At 44.3% G+C, this 25,458-nt stretch overlaps 1 protein-coding gene across 1 annotated transcript in view; it reads left to right on the top strand.

Moving 5' to 3' along the window:
* LOC134668769 (DNA topoisomerase 2) overlaps nucleotides 1-25,458 on the top strand; it is a 44,137-nt gene that overhangs the window by 663 nt on the left and 18,016 nt on the right. The window contains exons 2-16 of the mRNA XM_063526227.1: nucleotides 309-549; nucleotides 3,101-5,000; nucleotides 5,585-5,724; nucleotides 6,021-6,223; nucleotides 8,558-8,706; nucleotides 9,206-9,443; nucleotides 9,734-9,891; nucleotides 10,020-10,228; nucleotides 11,244-11,378; nucleotides 12,092-12,230; nucleotides 12,960-13,083; nucleotides 16,331-16,486; nucleotides 18,185-18,337; nucleotides 23,243-23,359; nucleotides 24,639-24,813. Coding sequence (XP_063382297.1) covers nucleotides 309-549; nucleotides 3,101-5,000; nucleotides 5,585-5,724; nucleotides 6,021-6,223; nucleotides 8,558-8,706; nucleotides 9,206-9,443; nucleotides 9,734-9,891; nucleotides 10,020-10,228; nucleotides 11,244-11,378; nucleotides 12,092-12,230; nucleotides 12,960-13,083; nucleotides 16,331-16,486; nucleotides 18,185-18,337; nucleotides 23,243-23,359; nucleotides 24,639-24,813 — 4,237 coding nt within the window. The remainder of the gene's footprint in view (nucleotides 1-308; nucleotides 550-3,100; nucleotides 5,001-5,584; nucleotides 5,725-6,020; nucleotides 6,224-8,557; nucleotides 8,707-9,205; nucleotides 9,444-9,733; nucleotides 9,892-10,019; nucleotides 10,229-11,243; nucleotides 11,379-12,091; nucleotides 12,231-12,959; nucleotides 13,084-16,330; nucleotides 16,487-18,184; nucleotides 18,338-23,242; nucleotides 23,360-24,638; nucleotides 24,814-25,458) is intronic.

The raw sequence follows: 25,458 nt of genomic DNA, 5'->3' as shown, positions 1-25,458 counted from the left end.
GTTATAAATGAATTTGTGGAAAAAACTTGTCTGTCAATTAGCAATTATTACTTTAAAAATACTGGAGTAATAGAATTCATATTAAAAAAAATGGAATGAAATGCAAAAACAGTGTCTTTACCTAAAACCATTCATCACTTACCATTGTGAAACCATATAGTTACAAGATAAATTACAATTTTGATTGCAAAGAAAATATAAGAAATATGAAATTGAAGGCATTTTGTAGGGCCCTAGGTAACTAGAACTTGTAGGGATTCATAATATGCATTTATCAATTTCTAATAATTACTAAAAACCCTTTCCAGTCTATGTTCAACAAGATGTCGGCAGCCACAAATGGCATCGGGGATGCCCCGGCGGCAGCACCCACTTCCAAAAACCAGAAAGGTTCCATCGAGAAGATTTACCAAAAGAAATCTCAGTTGGAGCATATCCTGCTCCGTCCGGACACATACATCGGGTCTGTGGAACGGGCCCATGAGACCATGTGGGTCTTTGATAAGGAGAAGGAGTGCATGGTTCAGCGGGAGCTGAATTTTGTGCCAGGTAAGTTTTAAAAAAACTCCTTAACCCTGGGCAAGTGTCAGATGTTACGCTAAATTGAACCCTATGAATTAGTCATAAAGTTTAAAAATCATTGCGGGAAATAAACCCATTCCCCCTATTAAAAAGGTTTAAGGTGCATCCCCACCATAGTTAACATTTGTGGAGCAACAATGTGCAATATGGTAATGTTAGGTAACTTACATATTTAACTTAAGGCTTCTAACGATGAACTTGCGACAATTCTTGTCTTGTTAGATTTTAGCCGCGCGTTTGATAGTATATTGATACCCGTGCTACTCAAAAGAATGAAGACCTACGGATTTTCTGAGTCACTTTGTAGATGGTTCTGTTCCTATTTCTCAGGCAGAAACCAAATAGTCGAATGCCCAAACGACGAAGGTAAAATTGCTCGCTCATCCCCCCGTATGCTCGACAGAGGAGTAATCCAAGGGTCAATACTGGGTCCGACTTTATACAGTCTGTACACTGCGTGCCTTCCCGAAGTTATCAAAAATTGTTCGTACCACATGTATGCAGATGACACGGAGCTAATGAAGCATATACGCCCCACTAAAACTGACGTCGCACTTGCAATATCGCAAATTAATACCGATTTAGAAGCTGTAGCAGGTTGGTCTAATGACAATGGTCTTATCATTAACCCTAAAAAATCTGTTTTCATTATTTTGGGAACAAAAAAGCAGATTGCTAAAGTACGTGAACTTGAAATCGACTTGCGAATATCAGGGCTGCCTATATCAGAAGAGAGACAGGTTAAAAATTTAGGCATCGTAATGGAGGAGTCGCTTCGATTTGAAGCCCATATAAACTCTAAAATACCAAAATGCTATGGTGCTCTAAAATAATTATATAAGCTTAGACCCTACCTAACACAAAATGTTCGCGAACGCTTGTCAGATGCGCTAGTTTTATCCCAACTGGATTATGGAGACGTTGTATATGGGCCTTGCATAAGAAAAAGAACAGAACGAGCGATTCAACGTGTACAAAATTCATGCATGCGTTTCTGTCAAGATATCCCTCGCCGCTCACATATTAGCCCTTACCTTAATAAAGCGAGTAAACTGAATATGTCACACAGACGAATATTAAAGCTTGCGTCAATGGTATTTACGCTTAAACAATCTGGTATTCCACCCTATCTCGCGTGTAAACTTGAATGGAAGCCAAACCGAAAGTTGAAAGGTCTGCGTGAGCAACAAGAGCGTATCTCCCTTCCATTACTCCGGCTTCAGTCATTTAGAGGCAGCTTTCGCTATGCTGCGTCTAAATGCTGGAACAATTTGCCGCCACCAGTAGTTAACAGTAAGTCCCTGGCGGTTTTCAAACTACGTTGCAAGGCTTATTTGCTGGACCTCCAAAAGAATGTAACATACACTTTTGGTTGAGTGACCTGCTCTATAGATATTTAATTTTAGTAAAGTTAGCACTTTTTTATCCACTGCACATTGTTCGGTTTTGCTATCTTGTCCTACATGTAATAAATAGTGTAAATGTTTTTACTGTCCTTAGCTAGATACAAATACGGCGGTGGCAGAATAACAGCGTCCGTTGCTGCAAGTCTTTAAGGCCGCTGTGCCCCGAAGCCTTCTGGCACAGACATAAGCTGAGCCACTTACCTTTTCAATTAGTTTGTAAGCATTATCGTGTACTTTTATTATGTACCTATGTTCAAACTTTTTGAATAAACGTCTTTTATTATTATTATTTGTATCTCCGTTTTAAAACTCTCGGGTCTTTCGAGCCCGGTCATTTATAAGGCGTGCGTGGGGATATGGATCCAACACGTAGAGGCCGTTTGGAGAGATTTGATGTCATGTAGAACGCCTGCTGGAACCCATTCACGGGTACATCAATAAATACCCGTGAACCGGTTTCAGCAGGCATTGGAAGCTATTGTAAAGAATATGGTCAGAATACTGGTCTATGGTTTAAGTTTGGGTGGAAAAAAGACTGGGCTATTGCAAAGAAGTCCGGACACCTGCCATAACACTGTTTGCACAAGTTATCGAGACAGGTGGTGACTCGCCACTCGTTAGATGGGCACCTGATGCGCCATCGTAAAGACGGCCAGGTGCAACACCGGCGTGAGCGGCTCAGGGGTGTCGAGAGGTGGTGCTGCGCTTTCTCCGAAGTTACTCGCGGCGTTATGCCCTTTAACACTTCCACCCCTGGAGCATATAGCTCTAGCGACTCCTCTCTGGACGGCCAATGAAGGCGAGCCAGAGCTGAGAGTCCTGCGGGTCCCCTTGGGGTCCACTCCGACCGACGAAGACACGCCGGAGACGGAGACCCTGACCGACTCTCGGGAGCACTCGGGTCCGTGGGGTCGTTACTCCCCAACAGCTCGCCACAAGCTGCCCTGCGGGCTTATTATTATTATTATTATATTTACTGTTGCAGTATTGCTCCACAAAAATTTACTGTGGTGTGGATGCACCTTTAGAATCGATGAATAAAGAAATGTAGGGTCAGCAATGGAGGTTCCTAAGTAAAAAACAAAAACTTTAAAAAAATCATTGATTTGCAGGTTTATACAAGATATACGATGAAATCCTGGTGAACGCGGCTGACAACAAGCAAAGAGATCCCAAAATGGATGTAATAAGAATTGAGATCAACCAGGAAACCAACACTATCTCAGTGTACAACAACGGTTGTGGCATCCCAGTGGTAATGCACAAAGAGGAGAAGATGTACGTTCCCACCATGATCTTCGGGCACCTCCTCACTTCATCCAACTACAATGACGAGGAAGAAAAAGTTACAGGAGGCAGAAACGGTTACGGTGCAAAACTTTGCAACATCTTCTCGACAAAATTCACAGTTGAAACTACTTCCAAACAGTACAAAAAGCATTTCAAGCAGACCTGGGGATCCAACATGACAAAGGCCTCTGAGCCTAAAATTAAAGAGGCGGGACGAGATGATGATTTTACTAAAGTGACATTTAGCCCCGATTTGGCTAAGTTTAAAATGGAGAAGTTAGAAGATGACATTGTTGCGCTCATGTCGCGCCGAGCTTACGACGTTGCAGCCTCCACCGCAGGTGTTAAGGTGTATTTGAACGGTGAAAGATTGAAAATCAATAAATTTAAGGATTATATAGACTTATATATCAAAGGTAAAGAAGATGAGAACGGACAGCCGTTGAAGGTTGTTTACGAGAAAGTCAACGACCGCTGGGAGGTCGCTTTGACTCTATCTGACAGAGGCTTCCAACAAGTCTCCTTCGTAAACTCTATCGCCACCACAAAAGGTGGGAAACACGTTGACTCAGTAGCTGATAATATTGTTAAGCATGTAATTGAAGTATTAAAGAAGAAAAACAAAGGCGGCGTTAATATTAAGCCTTTCCAGGTTAAAAATCACATGTGGCTGTTCATTAATTGTTTAATTGTGAACCCAACCTTTGACTCGCAGACAAAAGAAAACATGACTCTTCAAGCTAAGAGCTTTGGGTCGAAATGCACATTTACAGAGAAGTTTATAACAGCGGTAAGCAAGAGCGGGCTAGTTGAGTCCGTCCTCACTTGGGCCAAATTTAAGGCTCAAGCCGAACTCGTCAAGACTTCTGGTAAAAAACAGAGTAAACTTAAAGGTATACCGAAGTTAGAAGACGCGAACGACGCTGGTACGAAAAATGCACATCTCTGCACTTTGATTCTCACTGAGGGAGACTCGGCCAAAACTTTAGCCGTGTCTGGGCTCAGCGTAGTGGGCCGGGACCATTACGGAGTCTTTCCCTTGAAGGGTAAACCCTTAAACGTGAGAGACGCGTCTCACAAACAAGTTCTTGAAAATGTTGAGATCAATAACTTAATTAAGATCCTCGGTCTGCAATACAAGAAGAAATATAACACTATGGATGACTTGAAAAGCTTGCGGTACGGTAAATGCATGATCATGGCCGATCAGGATCAGGACGGTTCTCACATCAAAGGTCTCATTATTAACTTTATACATCACAACTGGCCTGAATTGCTCAAGCTACCATTCTTAGAAGAATTCATCACGCCTATCGTGAAAGCGACAAAGAAAGATAAAGAGATATCTTTTTACTCCCTCCCAGAATTTGAGGAATGGAAGAGAGACACAGAAAACCATCACACATACAATATAAAGTACTACAAAGGTTTGGGTACCTCCACATCTAAGGAGGCTAAAGAATATTTCCAGAATATGGAAAGGCATAGGATTAAGTTCAAGTATGGCGGGCCTACGGATGACCACCATATTGAGTTGGCGTTTTCGAAGAAGGGCGCTGATCAGAGGAAGGAATGGTTGACAAATCACATGGATGAAGTGAAACGCAGGAAGGAAATAGGGCTCCCGGAGAGATATTTGTACACTAAGGAGACTAAAGCTGTCTCGTACTCGGATTTCGTTAATTTGGAGCTGGTTCTCTTCTCTAATGGTGACAATGTGAGGTGAGAAAATCAATTGCTATTTATTCAGTAATTTTCAGTTAAGATGTTCAATGTTTGGCAAATTACGGCTTGCAAGTTATAGCTGTTCTAGTAAATTTTTATTAAAATTTCTGACTTAGAAATACCTGATATAAATTTTTCCTGTAGTCAGATGGTATAGAAATTCATATTGAACGTTTTTGCCCATTTATTTTAGATACATTTCTCTCTTTCTTTTTTGACAAATGCAGCAAATTCCCAATGTTTTTGTAGCTTGTTTTTGAGCACAGTCATGTGATACCACAGACAAGACATCCTCTAGACGGACCTTAGAGCAATTATTTCATGAAACCGATGCTGCCAAAAATACAGGGGAGCGGGGGACGAGGTGAGCGAGTCCCGTGCCGTGATTGGTCCGTTCAAAGACACTTGAGCGTCACACAGAGACGATCGAAAATGGAGTAAAACTACCGTATATTCGTGGCAGAGGGGGTAGCGCGACTATGCTCAGTCTGGAGGATGTCTTGTCTGTGTGTGATACATATTTTAGCATAAATTAGTAGTCATGGCTGCTTATATTGTTACTGATAAATTCTATTTTCCAGGTCTATCCCATCAATGGTGGACGGTCTAAAGCCTGGCCAGCGTAAGGTGATCTTCACGTGCATCAAGCGTAACGACAAGCGAGAGGTCAAGGTGGCGCAGCTGGCCGGTTCAGTTGCCGAACATTCCGCTTACCATCACGGTACGTCAACGGAGATTTTCATCACACACTGCTCACACACTTGCTCTGAAAAGGTGTAAGACATAGGCTATGCGGTCCATAAATCTTAAATTTCGACCAGGGACGTATGTACGAAATTAGGCAGAAGTTTTACTTATTCCCCTTGTTTTTTCCTTACAATTGTGACGAAAAACGAATAACTGCCCCACAGAATTCAACCTGATGAATAGTGTTCACAGTCACAGAAATAACGATAATTTGACCAATTCCTTTGACAGTAGATTCTGTATAATAATGCCCTACATCTACCTCAACAGGTGAGCAGTCCCTCTCGATGACAATCGTCAACTTGGCTCAGAACTACGTGGGCTCAAACAACATCAACCTACTGGAGCCGCGAGGCCAGTTCGGTACCAGACTCAGCGGAGGCAAGGACTCGGCCAGTCCCAGATACATCTTCACGCTTATGTCGCCGCTGGCCAGGCTGATATTCCACCCTCACGATGACCCGCTGCTAGTGGTAAGTCTTGTCACTGTCTTTAGAAGCAAAGACTAGCAGTCACAGGAGCCCAGAACTACGTGGGCTCAAACAACATCAACCTACTGGAGCCGCGAGGCCAGTTCGGTACCAGACTCAGCGGAGGCAAGGACGGCCAGTCCCAGATACATCTTCACGCTTATGTCGCCGCTGGCCAGGCTGATATTCCACCCTCACGATGACCCGCTGCTAGTGGTAAGTCTAGTCACTATCTTTAGAAGCAAAGACTAGCAGTCACAGGAGCCCAGAACTACGTGGGCTCAAACAACATCAACCTACTGGAGCCGCGAGGCCAGTTCGGTACCAGACTCAGCAGAGGCAAGGACTCGGCCAGTCCCAGATACATCTTCACACTTATGTCGCCGCTGGCCAGGCTGATATTCCACCCTCATGATGACCCGCTCCTAGTGGTAAGTCTAGTCACTATCTTTAGAAGCAAAGACTAGCAGTCACAGGAGCCCAGAACTACGTGGGCTCAAACAACATCAAACTACTGGAGCCGCGAGGCCAGTTCGGTACGAGACTCAGCGGAGGCAAGGACTCGGCCAGTCCCAGATACATCTTCACGCTTATGTCGCCGCTGGCCAGGCTGATATTCCACCCTCACGATGACCCGCTGCTAGTGGTAAGTCTAGTCACTGTCTTTAGAAGCAAAGACTAGCAGTCACAGGAGCCCAGAACTACGTGGGTTCAAACAACATCAATTTACTGGAGCCGCGAGGCCAGTTCGGTACCAGACTCAGCAGAGGCAAGGACTCGGTCAGTCCCAGATACATCTTCACACTTATGTCGCCGCTGGCCAGGCTGATATTCCACCCTCACGATGACCCGCTGCTAGTGGTAAGTCTAGTCACTGTCTTTAGAAGCAAAGACTAGCAGTCACAGGAGCCCAGAACTACGTGGGCTCAAACAACATCAACCTACTGGAGCCGCGAGGCCAGTTCGGTACCAGACTCAGCGGAGGCAAGGACTCGGCCAGTCCCAGATACATCTTCACGCTTATGTCGCCGCTGGCCAGGCTGATATTCCACCCTCACGATGACCCGCTGCTAGTGGTAAGTCTAGTCACTGTCTTTAGAAGCAAAGACTAGCAGTCACAGGAGCCCAGAACTACGTGGGCTCAAACAACATCAACCTACTGGAGCCGCGAGGCCAGTTCGGTACCAGACTCAGCGGCGGCAAGGACTCGGCCAGTCCCAGATACATCTTCACGCTTATGTCGCCGCTGGCCAGGCTGATATTCCACCCTCACGATGACCCGCTGCTAGTGGTAAGTCTAGTCACTGTCTTTAGAAGCAAAGACTAGCAGTCACAGGAGCCCAGAACTACGTGGGCTCAAACAACATCAAACTACTGGAGCCGCGAGGCCAGTTCGGTACCAGACTCAGCGGAGGCAAGGACTCGGCCAGTCCCAGATACATCTTCACGCTTATGTCGCCGCTGGCCAGGCTGATATTCCACCCTCACAATGACCCGCTGCTAGTGGTAAGTCTAGTCACTGTCTTTAGAAGCAAAGACTAGCAGTCACAGGAGCCCAAAACTACGTGGGCTCAAACAACATCAACCTACTGGAGCCGCGAGGCCAGTTCGGTACCAGACTCAGCGGCGGCAAGGACTCGGCCAGTTCCAGATACATCTTCACGCTTATGTCGCCGCTGGCCAGGCTGATATTCCACCCTCATGATGACCCGCTGCTAGTGGTAAGTTTTTTTATAAAATTTCTACTATTAATCGTAGGGAATATTAATGTTTCGCCGCCGCGTTCCGCTAGGGCCCTTACAGACGAGCGACAGTACGTCAGCTTAACGACCCGAAATCTATGAAATATAGCATATAAATAATTGTTCTATAACACAGATTATTTAACAGTTCTTACGAACAGATACCTCTCGTAAAGGCGCCTGCCAAATAATACACTGAAATGACCTTTAAAGTGCACGTTGATCGTATGCGTCGGCGAAACAACACTAGGGTTAACACTTAGAAATCTTTTATTATTAAAAAAATACATACATACATACATCACTGGCTCAGTGACCCAAAGAGGATCTTCACAAGAGAGCGCCATTCTGCCCTATTCTGCGCCACTTCACGCCTAATATAATTGGCGAGATTAAAGCCACACGACTCCGCTGGCTTGGTTATCTGTAGAGAGGGGGAGGATCGTGCTGTGAGAAGAGCGTATGTGGGGCACCCGGGGGGAAAACGTTCGTCTGGGCGCCCCAGATACCACTGGAGTGACGAAGCCCAAAAAGACCTGTCCACCCTCGGAATTAAAAAAATAAAAGATTAAATTCATTATTATTTCGTCCTCAGCACGAGTTTGAAGACAACCAGAAGATCGAGCCGATGTACTACATCCCGATCCTGCCGATGCTGCTGGTGAACGGCGCGGAGGGCATCGGCACCGGCTGGTCCACCAAGATCCCGCAGTACAACCCCAGGGACATCGTCGAGAACATACGGTACATATTTATGCCATTTTCAACCAAATGTGTACTTAAGCTTCGTCGCACAGGGCGTTTTGCGGGCGGCGCGTGAGCGAGGCGCGCCGCTTTTACATATAAAACGCTCACGCCCTGCCAGAAATACCCGCCTGTGTGTCGGAACCTTTAATGTTGTTTCCTTAAAGATTAAATTTGAAATCAACCTTATCGACGATCGACAATGTGGTACGACTGAAAACGTCACATTTATAGTAGGTATTCAAGAAATGACAGATTTAACACCAAAGAAAAATCCATTGAAAGTAGTTTTTTTAATAGACACACCGCGCATGTAACGCCTCTGGAGTTGCAGGCGTCCATAGGCTACGGAGACTGCTTACCGTCAGGCGCCGGCTGTATGCTTGTTTGTTAAAAAAAAACATGACTTTGAAATGCGTATAAATTATACCTACTATGAGCCATGGCATCATGCTTTTAGTTTACATATAATCTCATTACTTATGTGATGCTCTTTCAGCCTAATGCTAGATGGAGACGAGCCAAAACCCATGCACCCGTGGTACAAGAACTTCAAGGGCCACGTGGAAGGCTTCGGCGACAAGTACGTCATTTCCGGCGAGGCGGCGATCTTGCCCGGCGACAAGATCGAGATCACGGAGCTTCCGGTCGGCGTGTGGACGCAGAACTACAAGGAGAACGTGCTGGAACCCATGCTGGGGACGGATAAAGTGAAGCCACTTATTTCTGAGTACAGGGTGAGTCATACCAATCGGCACAGTTTTTTTTTAATACGCTACGACTGGCGAAAAAGGGTCCCAAGGGTCTTAATTTGTCTAAAAAACGACTCGGGGAAATTTTGATTGCATTGTGGAACGTCCTCAATATTAATGAGCCCAATTCGAAAATTTAAGTTGGTATTGACACCCCCAAATAAGCAGGTGCTGTTCCCTATAGTTCATACACGTTCCCTAGGGTTAACCATCTTATCGCCTCAACAAGGACCTTAAGTTTTGTCGCAATCTTGATTTTTTCACTGTTTCATCAGGAATACAACACAGACACCACAGTTCGCTTCGTGGTGACATTACTGCCAGGCAAACTGCCCGAGGTGGAGGCGGAGGGCATCCACAAAGTGTTCAAGCTGCAGACCACCATCTCCATGACCTGCATGAACGCTTTCGACCACAACAATTGTCTTAAGAAGTGAGTACTAATCATTACACATTTAGAAATTCCTGAAAAAGATATTTAATTAGGTAAAATAATCTATTATCAGGTCTAGCATACTAACCTAACCACAATGCAAGACACTAAGCCCCAACTTCTTCCAGGTACGATAAGGTGGAGGAAGTACTCCGCGAGTTCTACTCCCTCCGCATGAAGTACTACGCTCGCCGCAAGGACTGGCTCGAGGGACAACTGCAGGCCGAGGCCGACAAGCTCTCCAACCAGGCGAGGTTCATCCTGGAGAAGTGCGACAAGGGGCTGGTGGTCGAGAACAAGAAGAGGAAGGCCATGGTCGAGGAGCTCATCAAGAGAGGTAGGAACAACAGTCTGGGGGGACTGGCCCGAGGGACAGCTGCTGGCTGAGGCCGACAAGCTCTCCAACCAGGCGAGGTTCATCCTGGAGAAGTGCGACAAGGGGCTGGTGGTCGAGAACAAGAAGAGGAAGGCCATGGTCGAGGAGCTCATCAAGAGAGGTAGGAACAACAGTCTGGGGGGACTGGCCCGAGGGACAGCTGCTGGCTGAGGCCGACAAGCTCTCCAACCAGGCGAGGTTCATCCTGGAGAAGTGCGACAAGGGGCTGGTGGTCGAGAACAAGAAGAGGAAGGCCATGGTCGAGGAGCTCATCAAGAGAGGTAGGAACAACAGTCTGGGGGCTGGCTCGAGTGACAGCTGCAGGCCGAGGCCGACAAGCTCTCCAACCAGGCGAGGTTCATCCTGGAGAAGTGCGACAAGGGGCTGGTGGTCGAGAACAAGAAGAGGAAGGCCATGGTCGAGGAGCTCATCAAGAGAGGTAGGAACAACAGTTGGGGACTGGCTCGAGGGACAGCTGCAGGCTGAGGCTGACAAGCAAACCTGCCACCAAAACCAAAGCTGCCACGAACAAAATTGTTGTACTTACGTTTAGCGGCTAGGCTACGACTTTTCAAGCGTGTTTAATGTCTTACGGAAATTTCTTCCTGTGTAATCTTTTATTGTCATATTACAGTTAATACTTATATAATTATAGACATTTAACCCTCACAAAACCGGCCCCAACTGAATAAAATCAATGGACTGTTATAGATCATAATCATAATCATAATAGCCTTTATTGCTGAAACTAAAACAGTATTACGTTACATTTATAAAAAAAAATACTTAAAAACTGACACATCGTAATGTCCGGATTAGTGTTCAGCGTGTCTTCTGGCACATAGGCCTCTCCCAGCTGCTTCCATTCCTTTGTATCAATGGTTTTTCTTGTCCAGGTGGCACCCCCTATCGACTTGATGTCATCCATCCATCTTTTAATTGGTCTACCTGTTATAGATAGTGTGACTAATTTCAGGTTACGCGCCGGACCCGATCGCCGACTGGAAGAAGCGCGCCTCCAAGATGCAGGGGCTCGAGGTGGTGGAGGAGGAGCCCGAGTCCGAGGAGGAGCCCGAGCCCGAGCCGGAGAAGGGCAAGCCCGTTGATCCAGGTAATAAGTTATTTATACAATACATTTAATTACCTACCCCTGTTTTCCGGAAGGCTATAAATGCTATACTTTGACTCGCCTTTGTTATTTTTTTAGTACAGAAACTTTTTTTAGGCTTTTCAAATTAGAAACGACTGGACCTAAATAAGTCAGATATAGTCAGACCGTACAAAGTCTGCAGCAACTTTGATAGCCCATGCAGTGCAAGTGTCATTTTAAACGTCAAACTTCTATGAAATTATGACGTACAAATAACACTTATACTGCGTGGGCTATCAAATCCGCTGCAAACTTTTATTGGTGCGACTATAACAATGTCTCAGGATTTATTTTCCGTATCGTCACGCACACACAGACACAAGCATAAGTGCGAATAAGATGGTGAATCACGCGATACGATCCTGCCATGTTTTCCCGACACCCTCCAAATTCTTCCGAACCGCTCCGAGATCTATTCGCATCGTCTCACTCGTTTCTCACTCGTCACGCTCGTCACGTCGGCTCATTAAAATCATGAGTGGGATAGAGCGCGCAAAGAACACTGAGATAGATGAGTGACTGAGCGAGTTAAATCATCAGTGAGCGTGACCGACACATGTCAATTTTTTTATTTAGAAGGAAATTAATTTCGCGGGTCTTGCCGAATTGATACCAAGGATTCTTGGGGTCAAACGTCAAAGCCGCTTGTTACTGACGTGTCCGGATGTTTTCAGAGAAAGCATTCCAAGCGCTGAAAGAGGTGAAGAAGTTCAACTACTTGCTGGGCATGTCCATGTGGATGCTCACCAAGGAGAAGAAAGACGAACTGCTCAAGCAGAGAGACCAGAAACTCAGCGAACTTGAGGCTCTTAAGTAAGTACACGTCTGCGAACGGCTTAGCGCTGTTTAGGAACCAACTGCGCAACTTGGTAATGCCAGGCGTGGCTCACTCCGCGATTTCGTCGCTTTGCAGGAGGCTAAAAGTCCATCCGTTCGACCCCAATTTTGGGGTTTGCCATAAGCCGCGCGTGGCGCTGTCGCCATCTAGCGGCCATATCTGTGCTGATCGTGGCAGACGCCTTTTGTTAGAGAGTGAGTCTTCTGTACCTAGTACTATTATTTATTCTGTGGTAATGCTTACTGGGCATTGCGGCCTAAATAAGCACATGCACACTATGGGGAAACGTGACATGGGGCGGTGCAGACTCTGTATGGAGGCAGAGGAGACACATCCTCACAGAGTGCCCTTGCCTAATGCGTACTCGTGACTTAATCCTGGGCGGACACATATTGCGCCCGGAGGAGTTAAAGTCTCTCGAGATCAAAAAGATCCTGCAGCTGTTTGAAGTTGCAGGTTTGGATCGAGAGTTGTAGTAGGTGGCGATCACGATAGATCAGGGATGGTCACAGTGATACATAAGCTATGGAGCCTTATCCCAAATCTCTATTAAGGTGGGATCCACCAGTGTGCGGCACAAGCATAATCAGTACAAAAATGCTTGTGCACAGTGCCGCAGAGCTTTTCAGAGATAACACCACCTGTTGCCTTTCATTCCTTAATTACGAACTAATGTGATGAAAACCATATTTTGCTGTTAACAGGAAAAAGACCCCGTCGATGCTGTGGCGCGAGGACCTGGATGCTTTCCTCATCAAGCTCGAAGATGTGGAGGAGAAGGAACGGCAGGAGGAGGTCACCACCAACAAGAAGACCGCCAAGGCACTGGTAAATATACTGGACAGGCGCCATCAGATGTATCGGAGAGGCCGAGCTGCTCAAAAAAATCTGAACACGCCATTGACGTATATATCTCAGGACTGGCCTTACGGGCAATAAGAATGGGGCCAGACAGTGGTGTGAAGTCGCTACAACGCGATTGGTTGATGAGTTCGCATCACGCACGCAATTGGTCGCAATAGTTGCGTTAGGCTGCACGATTGGCTCGAATTCGTGGGTGACACCGCTGAACTAGTACCATTTTTAGTGCCCGTAAGGCCAATCCTTAGATATAATACGCGAGGACCTGGACGCGTTCCTCATCAAGCTGGAGGACGTGGAGGAGAAGGAACGGCAGGAGGAGTTCACCACCAACAAGAAGACCGCCAAGGCACTGGTGAATATCCCGTGCAGGCGCCATCAGATGTATCGGAGCGGCCGAGGTGCTCAAAAACATCTGAACAAGCACTATAGTTCGTTTTTTTTTAGCATTAGAAAAAACTTGCAAGGAGGTAAGCGATCTTGACTTGTCTTTTAATTGAAAAACGCTTTTAAAAAATCAAAAACTATTACTTATGAAAGCAGAAGAATATAAATGATCGTATTAGATTCATGATTGTTACATATTTGCCGTAACATATTTTTAAAATGTGTTTTTCAATTAAAAGACACATCAAGATTGTTTACCTTATTTCTAATGCTAAAAAAAACGAACTATAGTGCCTTGACAATAGAGGCGTGTTCAGATATTTGTGAGCCCCGCTATATCTGATGGCGACTGCAACTACTGCTGCCACCATTGTAAATAATCTGGACGAAAGTAGAATCAAATGTTATCAATGTAGGAAACCTGGACGCGCTCCACGTGTTATAAAATGCATCGCTATTTATTTACGACATAACTGTGCATCGGTGAACCTTATGCGTTTTGTAATAAGGTCCACCGATGTACAGTTAGGAATATTGCTGTTTGTACACATTGTTTTAGAGTGTATAAATAATTTGTTTTTCTTTGTCCTATTACGCACCCTAGATGGATAGAATGAAGGTATGCGAAAATATTAAGATATCATTTTTTTTTTTATTGCTTAATTTTAACTATAATAGTAGTTTTGACCGTCGTATTCTGTGTTGGATGATTATAATCTTCGAGCAACACGGAAGGGAGGCGGCATTCGCACTATTTCCCCTCTGCCGAGGTACAAGATTAGCGCGTCAATTTAATCTAGCGCGGGCTTCGAGCAACACCGGCTTCCGACACGTCGGAAGGGAGGGGCCCAAGCGATATCTCACCGTACAAATCATTCTGCCATTTTTCGCGGGGGGAAGGTGCACACAGTCGCACTTCTCACACACTTACATACAAAATCCAATCAAAGGCCCTACCGCGAACCACGTTCGACGTGTTGCCTCTCTATGGCACTTGTAAATTCATACGTAAGTGTGACAGGGAGGCAACACGTTGAACGTGGTTTGCGGTAGGCCCTCTGACGACACAAATACATAGAAAATGACACACGTCAAAGACAAATCTTGCAAACCTCGATCTATTTTTGTGTACGGACGAGTGACTAGTGTCACAACACGCACACTAACACATTTTCTTTGAAGTATGTCATTGTATTCTGAGAGATGAGAAGTCGGATTTGTCGCTCTACCGATCCGCAATTTGTACTGAGCGAGTAAAATCGATAAATCCAACAATTACTTGAGACCAAAATATAATAATTGTATTTAAATGTAATTAAACGTATGATATGTAAAAAAAAATATTACATGTGAAATGTAACACTTTCTTTTTGTAAATTTGATGTCCCCGACCTCTTTTTATAACAAAAAACCGAGCAAACAGGCATTTTTGTGCAGCAGTGTTCACGCGCGCGTCTGGACTCAGTCTAGTGAAAAATCCAAGTGCAACTAGTTTTATTACCCGCGCTAGATTTTATTGACGCGCTAATCTTGTACCTCGGCAGAGGGGAAATAGTGCGAATGCCGCCTCCCTTCCGTGTTGCTCGAAGAGCGCGGGTAATAAAACTAGTTGCACTTGGATTTTTCACTAGACCGAGTCCAGACGCGCGCGTGAACACTGCTGCCCAAAAATGACTGTTTGCTTGGTTTTTTGTTATAAAAAGAGGTCAGGGACATCAAATTTACAAAAAGAAAGTGTTACATTTCACATGTAATAATTTTTTTTACATATCATACGTTAAATTACATTTAAATACAATTATTATATTTTAGTCTCAAGTAATTGTAGGATTTATCGATTTTGCTCGCTCAGTACAAATTGCGGATCGGTCGAGCGACAAATCCGACTTCTCATCTCTCAGAATACAATGACATACTTCAACGAAAATGTGTTAGTGTGCGTGTTGTGACACTAGTCACTCGTCCGTACACAAAAAGAGATCGAGGTTTGCAAGATTTGTCTTTGACGTGTGTCATTTTCTATGTATTTGTGTCGTCATTACAGATTGGATTTTGTATGTAAGTGTGTGAGAAATGCGACTGTGTGCACCTTTCCCCCCGCGAAAAATGGCAGAAAGATTTGTACGGCGAGATATCGCTTGGGCCCCTCCCTTCCGACATGTCGGAAGCCGGTGTTGCTCGAAGATTATAATGTTGTTTATCAATTAATTGGTAATGGAACTCTGATGCTATTCTAAGTAAAAATTATATTTAGAAAAGTTAAAACTTCACAAAAACCTCTTAAAATCTTAACGTTTGAGATGTAGTGCATAATTTAGTTTCCATCGTATTTTCACGGAAACGTACGAACGTGTCTTGCTATTTCATTCAGTCTCGTTACAATAAGTACTGAGGTTGACTCACAGACAAGACATCATCCAGACTGAGCATAGTAGTTCTACCCCCTCTGCCACAAATACGGTAGTTTTACTCCATTTTCGAGTCGAAAGTGTATTTGTGTGACGTCCGTGTCTTTGAACGGACCAATCACGGCACGGGACCTCGCTCACCTCGTCCCCCGCACCCGCATTTTTGGAAGCATCGGTTTCATGAAATAATTGATCTAAACTCCGTCTAGAGGATTCCTAGTCTATGGGTTGACTGAAGTAGCATGACAAATACGAACGTTTCCGAGGAAATACGATGGAAAACAATTATGGACTACATCTGTACAACTCTCATCATCATGTCATCTGTATTTTAATTTTTTATTTTGCTGCCTCAAATGGGTTTGCAGCAGTGAAGTATTCGTTTGATTTGAAAGTATTTAATGTAAATCTGTACTCAGGCAAACAAGAACAAGAGCCGCAAATCCATGTTGGACATAGCTCCGTCAACTAACGGACGCAGAGTCGAGCCGAAGATCTCCGAGGACCTGATCAAGCGCATACAGGCCGCCGAGAAGGCCAAGACCAGGAAGGAGATCAAGAAGGAATACGACCCGGTAAGTTACCGTATATACAGATACCCTAACACTAGAGTCTTCAGTCTATGCTGGACATCGCTCCATCAACTAACGGACGTAGAGTCGAGACCAAGATCTCTAAGGACCTGATCAAGCGCATACAGGCCGCCGAGAAGGCCAAGACCAGGAAGGAGATCAAGAAGGAATACGACCCGGTAAGTTAGCGTATATACAGATACCCTAACACTAGAGTCTTCAGTCTATGCTGGACATCGCTCCATCAACTAACGGACGTAGAGTCGAGACCAAGATCTCTAAGGACCTGATCAAGCGCATACAGGCCGCCGAGAAGGCCAAGACCAGGAAGGAGATCAAGAAGGAATACGACCCGGTAAGTTAGCGTATATACAGATACCCTCACACTAGAGTCTTCAGTCTATGCTGGACATCGCTCCATCAACTAACGGACGTAGAGTCGAGACCAAGATCTCTAAGGACCTGATCAAGCGCATACAGGCCGCCGAGAAGGCCAAGACCAGGAAGGAGATCAAGAAGGAATACGACCCGGTAAGTTACCGTATATACAGATACCCTCACACTAGAGTCTTCAGTCTATGCTGGACATCGCTCCATCAACTAACGGACGTAGAGTCGAGACCAAGATCTCTAAGGACCTGATCAAGCGCATACAGGCCGCCGAGAAGGCCAAGACCAGGAAGGAGATCAAGAAGGAATACGACCCGGTAAGTTACCGTATATACAGATACCCTAACACTAGAGTCTTCAGTCTATGCTGGACATCGCTCCATCAACTAACGGACGTAGAGTCGAGACCAAGATCTCTAAGGACCTGATCAAGCGCATACAGGCCGCCGAGAAGGCCAAGACCAGGAAGGAGATCAAGAAGGAATACGACCCGGTAAGTTACCGTATATACAGATACCCTCACACTAGAGTCTTCAGTCTATGCTGGACATAGCGTCCACGAACGGACGTAGAGTCGAGCCGAAGATCTCCGAGGACCTGATTAAGCGCATACAGGAAGGAGAACAAGAAGGAATACGACCCGGTAAGTGTCTTAGAGTGGTACCTTAACAAATTATACACCTAAACCTTCCTCAAGAATCACTCTAAAAAAAAATCAAGAAGTAACAAAAGAAGTAATAGTATTACATCGGAATATCCATTTCCTCATCAATAATCAAATATACCTAATAAATAAATAATCATTTTGAATAACAATTAATCCCACAACAATCTATTGATAGGTGAAAACCGCATTGAAATCCGTTTAGTAGTTTTTGAGTTTATGGCGAACATACAAACACACAAACAGAAAGACGCGGCGGGGGACTTTGTTATGTCTGTTGTTTGTTTAGTATTTCCGAGCTCCAAGGAATTACCCGCACCCCCGGACTCGGGACACGCATGACACAGCGCAGCACAATCCACGCTCTATAATAAGCTCCATATAAAGCGGGCGAGGTGTTCAACATTACCTTGACACGCTCTTATTCTCTTAAAAATTAAGTCGTGTCAAGATCATTTTGAACACCTCGCCCGCTTAGCAACTTCTGCTGCAGACTCATATATACACGGAGTTAGTGTGCAAACTGTAGGTTTATATTAGAAACGGTAAATGTGGCACCACCATGCTAGATTTTATGTGCGAAATGCGTCCTCGTCGCCATCACTGTCATGCACAGAGCTAATAATTACTTTATTATTAATTACCAGGATGACCCAGCCGGCATCAGCCCGTCCAGCGGCGAGAAGAAGCCCAAGTCCAGAGTGAAGAAGGAGAAGGCGGAGAAGCCTGAGAAGCCGGAGAAGAACGGCCTCAAGCAGAGCAAGCTCAACTTCAAGAAGGAGAAGAAAGCGAGCCCGAAAGTAAGTATTCTCGACTTAATGTAAACTACCCCCTATCTAGTAGATTTGCAGTCTTTGCCGCCCTAGGCCCCAAGCCCTGTAGCCGCCCCTCTCTCAGCACCCATCATATGGACTACATTTTGAGTTATTTATTGTTATCATTAGCGAATGTTTTATTTTATTTTATTTTACTTTATTAGGTACACTAAACAGACATCGTACAATATCATGGGTAATACATTTGCACATTATGGCTTAAATCTAGCACGAGATCCAAAACAAGTGTACACAGCATGTTTTACAATTGAGCGGAAATATTACAAACTAATTAACACCATATTATAGCTACAGTGAAAAATATCAGAGAAGAAATATCTATCTAAACATTACAATATAACGAGTAACGAACTTTACATTAAATTATAAAGACTATTAAACATCACAAATGAAACAAACTTAGAGGATTAAGGCAGATGTCATCAGTTAAGTGGGAGAAGAGGAGAAGAGGACGCCAGCCAAGCACTTCCTAAACCTAGCGATGTGAGGGTCAAAAATATCAATATCAGTGTCCCTACCGCGATGATCACCGGCTATTAAATCGTTATATTGGCGGCACATTCTTGTGATTGGGTTATAGAATGAAGTATTGTTTTTGTACACTCTAAGTGCGAATAGTTTAGTGTTACGACCTCTAAATCTAGGCGTATTAAAGGTAATGGATGATAATAGTGCAGCAGAATCAATTTTTGAGTGTATAACCTTATATAAATTCAAAAAGTCAAACATCTTACGACGAGCCTCTAGTGTGGGGATATTGAACTTGATTAGTCGACTAGTATACGATCTGTATGTACGTCCCAGTTTAAATCTAAACGCAAGAACTTTCAAAAATTGCTTTTGTACCGCTTCTATAGCGAAGCTATGTACAGAGTAATGCGGGGTCCATATAGGGGAACCATACTCCAGTACACTCCTTACCAGGCTGAAAAACAATACAAGCATACTATCTGGGTTCCTGAAGCCCTTGGTTGTTCTGCAGATAAAACCCAACAATTGCCTGCCCCTACTAGCTATATAATCATAGTGTGGCCGAAAACTCAGTTGATCATCAAACAGTATTCCAAGATCCTTGACGACTGATTTCCTGTCAAGACTCTGTCCCAATAGCTCATAGTCATAAATGAGTTTACACTTCTTATTCGAAAATGAGATAACATGACATTTGCTAACATTTAGATACATATGATTTCGATGACACCAGTCTGATATCTGTGTAAGATCTTTTTGTAACATTAAACAGTCGCTCGTATCATTGATAGATTTAAAAATTTTAAGATCGTCTGCGTACAGTAAGCACTGTAAGCAGGGGCAAGTTAAACAATCAGCAAGATCGTTTATAAATAGGACAAACAACAACGGGCCCAGGTGAGACCCTTAAGTCATATTTTCACACCTAACACTTCTATGTCCCCAGAAACTGATAAATTAGTGGAAGAATGCATAACAAGTGATCAACAGCTGTCATTACCACTAAAACTAGTGACACCAAATGAAGTATATAACACCATCAGACATTTGGGCAATAAAAAGGCACCTGGCTTTGACCTCATCACTGCAGAAATACTGAAACGCATACCAAGGAAACCAGTTGTATTTTTATGCATGCTCTTCAATGCTATCCTTAGACTGCACTATTACCCTAAACTGTGGAAAGTATCACAAATTTGTATGCTGCCAAAGCCTGGGAAACCACCTACAGAGCCTACTTCATACAGACCAATAAGTCTCCTCCCAACGATATCCAAGGTATTTGAAAAAATCTTCCTAAGAAGATTAAAACCCATACTAGAAGTAGAAAACATCATCCCTAATCATCAATTTGGCTTCAGAGAACAACACTCTACAGTCGAACAGGTTCACAGAGTTGTAACAAAGATAAGAAACACACTGGAATGCAAGGAATATTGTGCTGCCGTCTTCCTTGATATCCAGCAAGCCTTCGATAAAGTATGGCATGAAGGACTGTTATACAAGTTAAAAACAAGGCTGCCCAACTCATACTACATGGTCCTTAAGTCATACCTACTAGAAAGAAAATTCCAAGTCAAATTTGGCGAAGAGACATCAAACCTGTATGACATTAAAGCATCAGTCCCACAAGGATCTGTCCTCGGCCCAGTATTATATTCAATCTACACTGCTGACCTGCCGGTCTCCGATGAAGTGATCACAGCAACATATGCGGATGACACAGCTTGTCTTGCAAGTGACAAAAAACCTGAAATCGCATCACAAAAACTACAAACACATTTGAAAGATATTGAACACTGGCTCGAGATCTGGAGGCTCAAACCCAGTGTAACAAAATCTGTCCAAATAACCTTCACACTACGCAAGGGAGACTGCCCACCAGTGACTATGCGAGGCGAACCCCTTCCTAGCCAAAGCTGCGTCAAATATCTAGGACTCCACCTCGACAGAAGACTTACCTGGGCCAACCACATCAAAATGAAAAGAAAAGAAGCAGATATCAAATGCAGGAACTTATACTGGCTAATTGGAAGACAATCAACTCTAACACTTAACAACAAACTACTCATATACAAATGTATAATAAAACCGATATGGACTTATGGAATACAGCTATGGGGATCAGCCAGCAACTCAAACTTAGAAATACTTCAAAGATTCCAGAACAAAACCCTAAGAAGGATCACGTGTGCACCATTACTGGTCAGAAATAGTGAAATACATGAATACACAGAAATACCAACAATAAAACAAGAGGTAAACGAATACTGCAAAAGTACAAGGAAAGACTTCAAAACCACTGCAACGAATTAGCCAGAAACCTGTTAAACGAACAAGACTACACACCGAGGCTAAAAAGATGGCACATCCTAGGGCTAGACCAGAGACAATAAGCCCCCACGTAAACTGGTGATGGTGCTCAGTGGAACACCACCCTAAATAACAACCTAAAAAAAATAAGAAACAAACCATCTGATTATGGCTAGAACAGCCGATTGCAGATTTAAGTTGAGAAAAAAAAAAAAAGGTGAGACCCTTGAGGAACGCCCGAAGTTATGGGGAGCTCAGGAGAAAGGAACCCATTGATGGCGACTAGCTGACTTCTGTTTTGAAGGTAAGAATGAACCCAGCGAAGAAGGCTACCATGAATGCCATAATAGGCCTCAATCTTATGACAGAGAATATTATGATCCACCTTATCAAACGCCTTCGAAAAGTCTGTGTATATGGAGTCTACCTGACCTCGCGTTGCGAAAACGTTACACAAATAGTGCTTATACTCTAAAAGCTTAGAAACTGTGGACCTATTACTAACGAAACCATGCTGCTGATCAGCTAAGAATGGCTTAACATGGTTAAACAGGAATGTGTGTACCATAGATTCAAGTAGTTTAGCTATACAGGACAATATGCTTATAGGCCTGTAGTTTTCACAAGATGAATTGTCACCAGATTTGAATATCGGCACTATATGCGCGATCTTCCATGGATTAGGGAATACACCAGTGCAGAGGGATTTATTAAATAAAATATAGAGAGGAACACTCAACTCCTCACCACACTCCCTGACAAACGAGGCAGGTATCCCGTCCGGACCTGCTCCCTTACCAACATCTAGAGATTTAATTTTTTTCATTATGTCAGTTCGGCTAATAGAGATGTCTGACAGGATGGGTCTATTCAAATCAAGGGGAAGAGAAGTCAAACTGGCTAAGTCAGCAGGGCTGTGATGTTCGAAGACAGAACCAAAGTACTCAGAAAAAAGATTACAAATGCCCTGACCATCGGAGGACGTACTATGGCCATATTTCATGGTCTGCGGAATCGATGTACCTCCCTTTTTAGATTTAACAAGACACCAAAATGATTTAATATCAACCTTAAGACCGTTCTCAAAGAGGAGGTTTTGTCACAATTTGCCGCTTCTTAATATCTTGCCGCAGTAGGACCGGGCCTACTTGGCCTTAGGGCAAATCCGCCACTGCACCCATCCAAGATTTACCTGCTAGAACATTTCGGGTGTAGGTAGTCATGATCTACTAAGGTTGATGTGGAGAAGGGGTCATTCATTAACTACAGCACACAAAATGAGCAACTTTTACTATGGCACCAACACCGAAATTGCGAAAACAAATTAACCCTCCCATAGAAAATGGATCAGCCAAAATGTATGAAACAGCCAAATTTTTTTCGCGATTTCTTTAGTAAAAGTTGCTCAGTATAATCCCAAAACCTCCCTGGCAATGGGAATGCACTTATTTTTTGGCCACCCTGTATAATATAAAAAAGCTAACACTTACGCATTACGCGTGTGATGTGTTATGCATTCCTACGTTCTTAGAGGGCCGGCCTCGGAACCGCCGGAACTTGTCAAAGCTTCGTCCAACAATTTTCCTTGTTGAAGGGCTTCCAAAGAGGATGGCATTTGCCTCGCTCGCAATTATTTCATGAAACCGATGCTGCCAAAAATACAGGGGTGCGGGGGACGAGGTGAGCGAGACCTGTGCCGTGATTGGTCCGTTCAAAGACACGGGCGTCACACAAAGACACTTCGACTCGAAAATGGAGTAAAACTACCGTATATTTGTGGCAGAGGGGGTAGCGCTACTATGTTAGATAGATAGATAGATAACCATTTATTAGCTTGCCACAATACACACATTGATAGAAAAAACAGAAACAATAACAATATCAAACTAAAACTAAAATCAGGAACAAGATGTATCAATAGGTAAATGTGCTGTGTGCGTTGCAGCAAAACAAACGGGTTCTGGCTCAGCAATACGCTCCACTCTTTCGGGTGAAGCACTGATGATTCTGCCAGCACCCAGTTGTCTGGAAGATGTTTTGTCTGTGGTGGAATATCATCTTAATCAATATTTGTTTCCCTCGCAGAAGAAGATGACCTTTGACGGCAGCGATAGCGAGGAGCTGTCAGGTTCCGACGCCGAGATCTCTGCTGAACCCGTGGTGCCGAGGGAGAGGACCAACGCCCGCAGAGCTGCCACCAAGGTTTGTGTTGCTCATTTTTACCATCCTCCGCAGCAGGGATGTTGCGGATGCAGATTTTTTGACATCTGCGGATGCGGATGCGGATATTTCAAGTCTCACATCCGCGGATGCGGATGCGGATGTCAAGATTTGGTACTTAAAAAACGTCAAATATTACATTTTTAGCATTTTTTATTAAAAACAAAACGAAACGTAAGAGCAAGAATAGGCGCGTTTTATTTAATAAACAGTAACTTGGCCGACTTTTCGGGATCTAGACGATTTCGTTATATATAATGACGAAATTACCTAGCACTTACGCCGCCGGCGCCACCGCTAATACGTTCCTGTTACCGACTTGGTCGACATCCGCATCATGCGGATGCTCCGCATCGATTCTATGCGGATGCGGATGCAGATGCGGATTTTGAAAATAATGCGGATGTTCCGCGGATGCGGATGCGAATATTCGCAACATCCCTGCTCCGCTCACTTATCGTACATTATGGTTATCGGTATAGTAATGTGAAATATTGACATTGTAATGAAGTAATTTGCATCTGACAGCACTCCTGCACGTTATGGGCTGCGGTTGTCCGTGAATATCGCGGATACCTGGTATATATACACTAGAGTGCGAGATAGGTAAGGTGGTGGTACTGGTGCTCGACGCGGTCCCGGTATATGTCATCTTGAAACTTAAGTCATTGTCAATAGAGGTGACAGCAGGGTGTCTATTATTGGGCATCAGCATGTCGAGCACCAGTATCACCACCTTAGGTGCTTAATTTCCTTAAAATAGGCAGATCGGTGGAAATATAATAGCAGTAAGACCGATTAGTTCTTAGGCCAACTTGTTCAACATCATCCGATAGTATTTAGTGACTTGTTGTCGTTGTTGTCATATGGCACCCCAGAGGTGCAAAGGGCCTGCACAAGCTCGCGCCACGCCTTCCTGTCTTCAGCGACCGCTCTGGCCTCGGGCGCCCTGTACACTCGGCAGCGGGCCGCCACACATGAACTACGAGCGGTCGGGTTGATGTAGGGCCAGTTGCACCGACCACATTTGACAGACTGATCAACGTCAGCCGGCGCTCCCCGGCGCGCCACTATGAAACTTTCCATACATAAAAATTTAGCGAACTCTTTAAGGCATTCACTGCCAGGGGGCGTGGCCTAGGAACAAACTTGTATGACGGTGAACGCACATGTGCGTTGGGGGCAGTGAATGTGTTAACGATACGAACAGTTTGGTGCATCCGATCTTTAGTAATTTACTTAAATTTAAATTTGTCCACAGGTTCAGAAGTACAAGGACTCTGAGCACTCGTCCTCCGACTCCGAGCCGGAGCTGCTGGACAACAAGGTGTCCGACACGGAGGCGCCGGCGCGGGCGCTGTCGCTCAGCGACGACGACTTCAACGTCAAGAAGACCGCCAAGGCCAAGGCCAACAAACCCGTCGAGATGGACGCCGGTAAGCACCGCATTCATAACAAAGAGTACGCAAAAACTAGTATTTGAATTAGCCATGATTTCTAAAACATAGCCGGAATGTCATTACTTTTACCACAGAATAATTAATAGTACTACCGTCAGAAAGGAAACTTCTTACAAAAACGAAGTTTGACAGCGGTTCAGGGTCGAATCATGCTGGTCCTTTCTAATATATGGCACTATCCCTTTCGGCTATTTAGGGTTGTCAAAAATCAAGTGATTTTCTTATCTGTGGTCGTGCACGCAAAAGGAAGTCAAGTGGTGTCAACCCTAATAATTGCTCGGAGCAATGCTGAGCCGAGCGGAGCCGAGTTTGACCGAAGTCAGAAGTTTCGCACCCCTGCTTTTACAGTACGTATTACATATGGTCCTATTTTCCCGCACTAGTGCATAAAATAGCACTTTTAGTGCGATGTCAAAAGTTTAAAGGGCCAATTATATACTGTAAAACGTTGTACGATACACGTTAAAATAGGTAATTCGCAACTCGTGTCGATTTAAAACACTCCCTTCGGTCGTGTTTTAATTTATCGCCACTCGTTTCGAATTTCCCCTTTTCCGCACTTGTATCGTATAAGGTTCACGAAATAAAGTGAGCTGATCTCTCGAAAAAGTCTGAACAAGA

This window comes from Cydia fagiglandana, chromosome 11, assembly GCF_963556715.1.
Source record: "Cydia fagiglandana chromosome 11, ilCydFagi1.1, whole genome shotgun sequence".
Lineage (NCBI taxonomy): Eukaryota > Metazoa > Arthropoda > Insecta > Lepidoptera > Tortricidae > Cydia > Cydia fagiglandana.
This window is presented reverse-complemented; position numbering and strand designations above follow the sequence as displayed.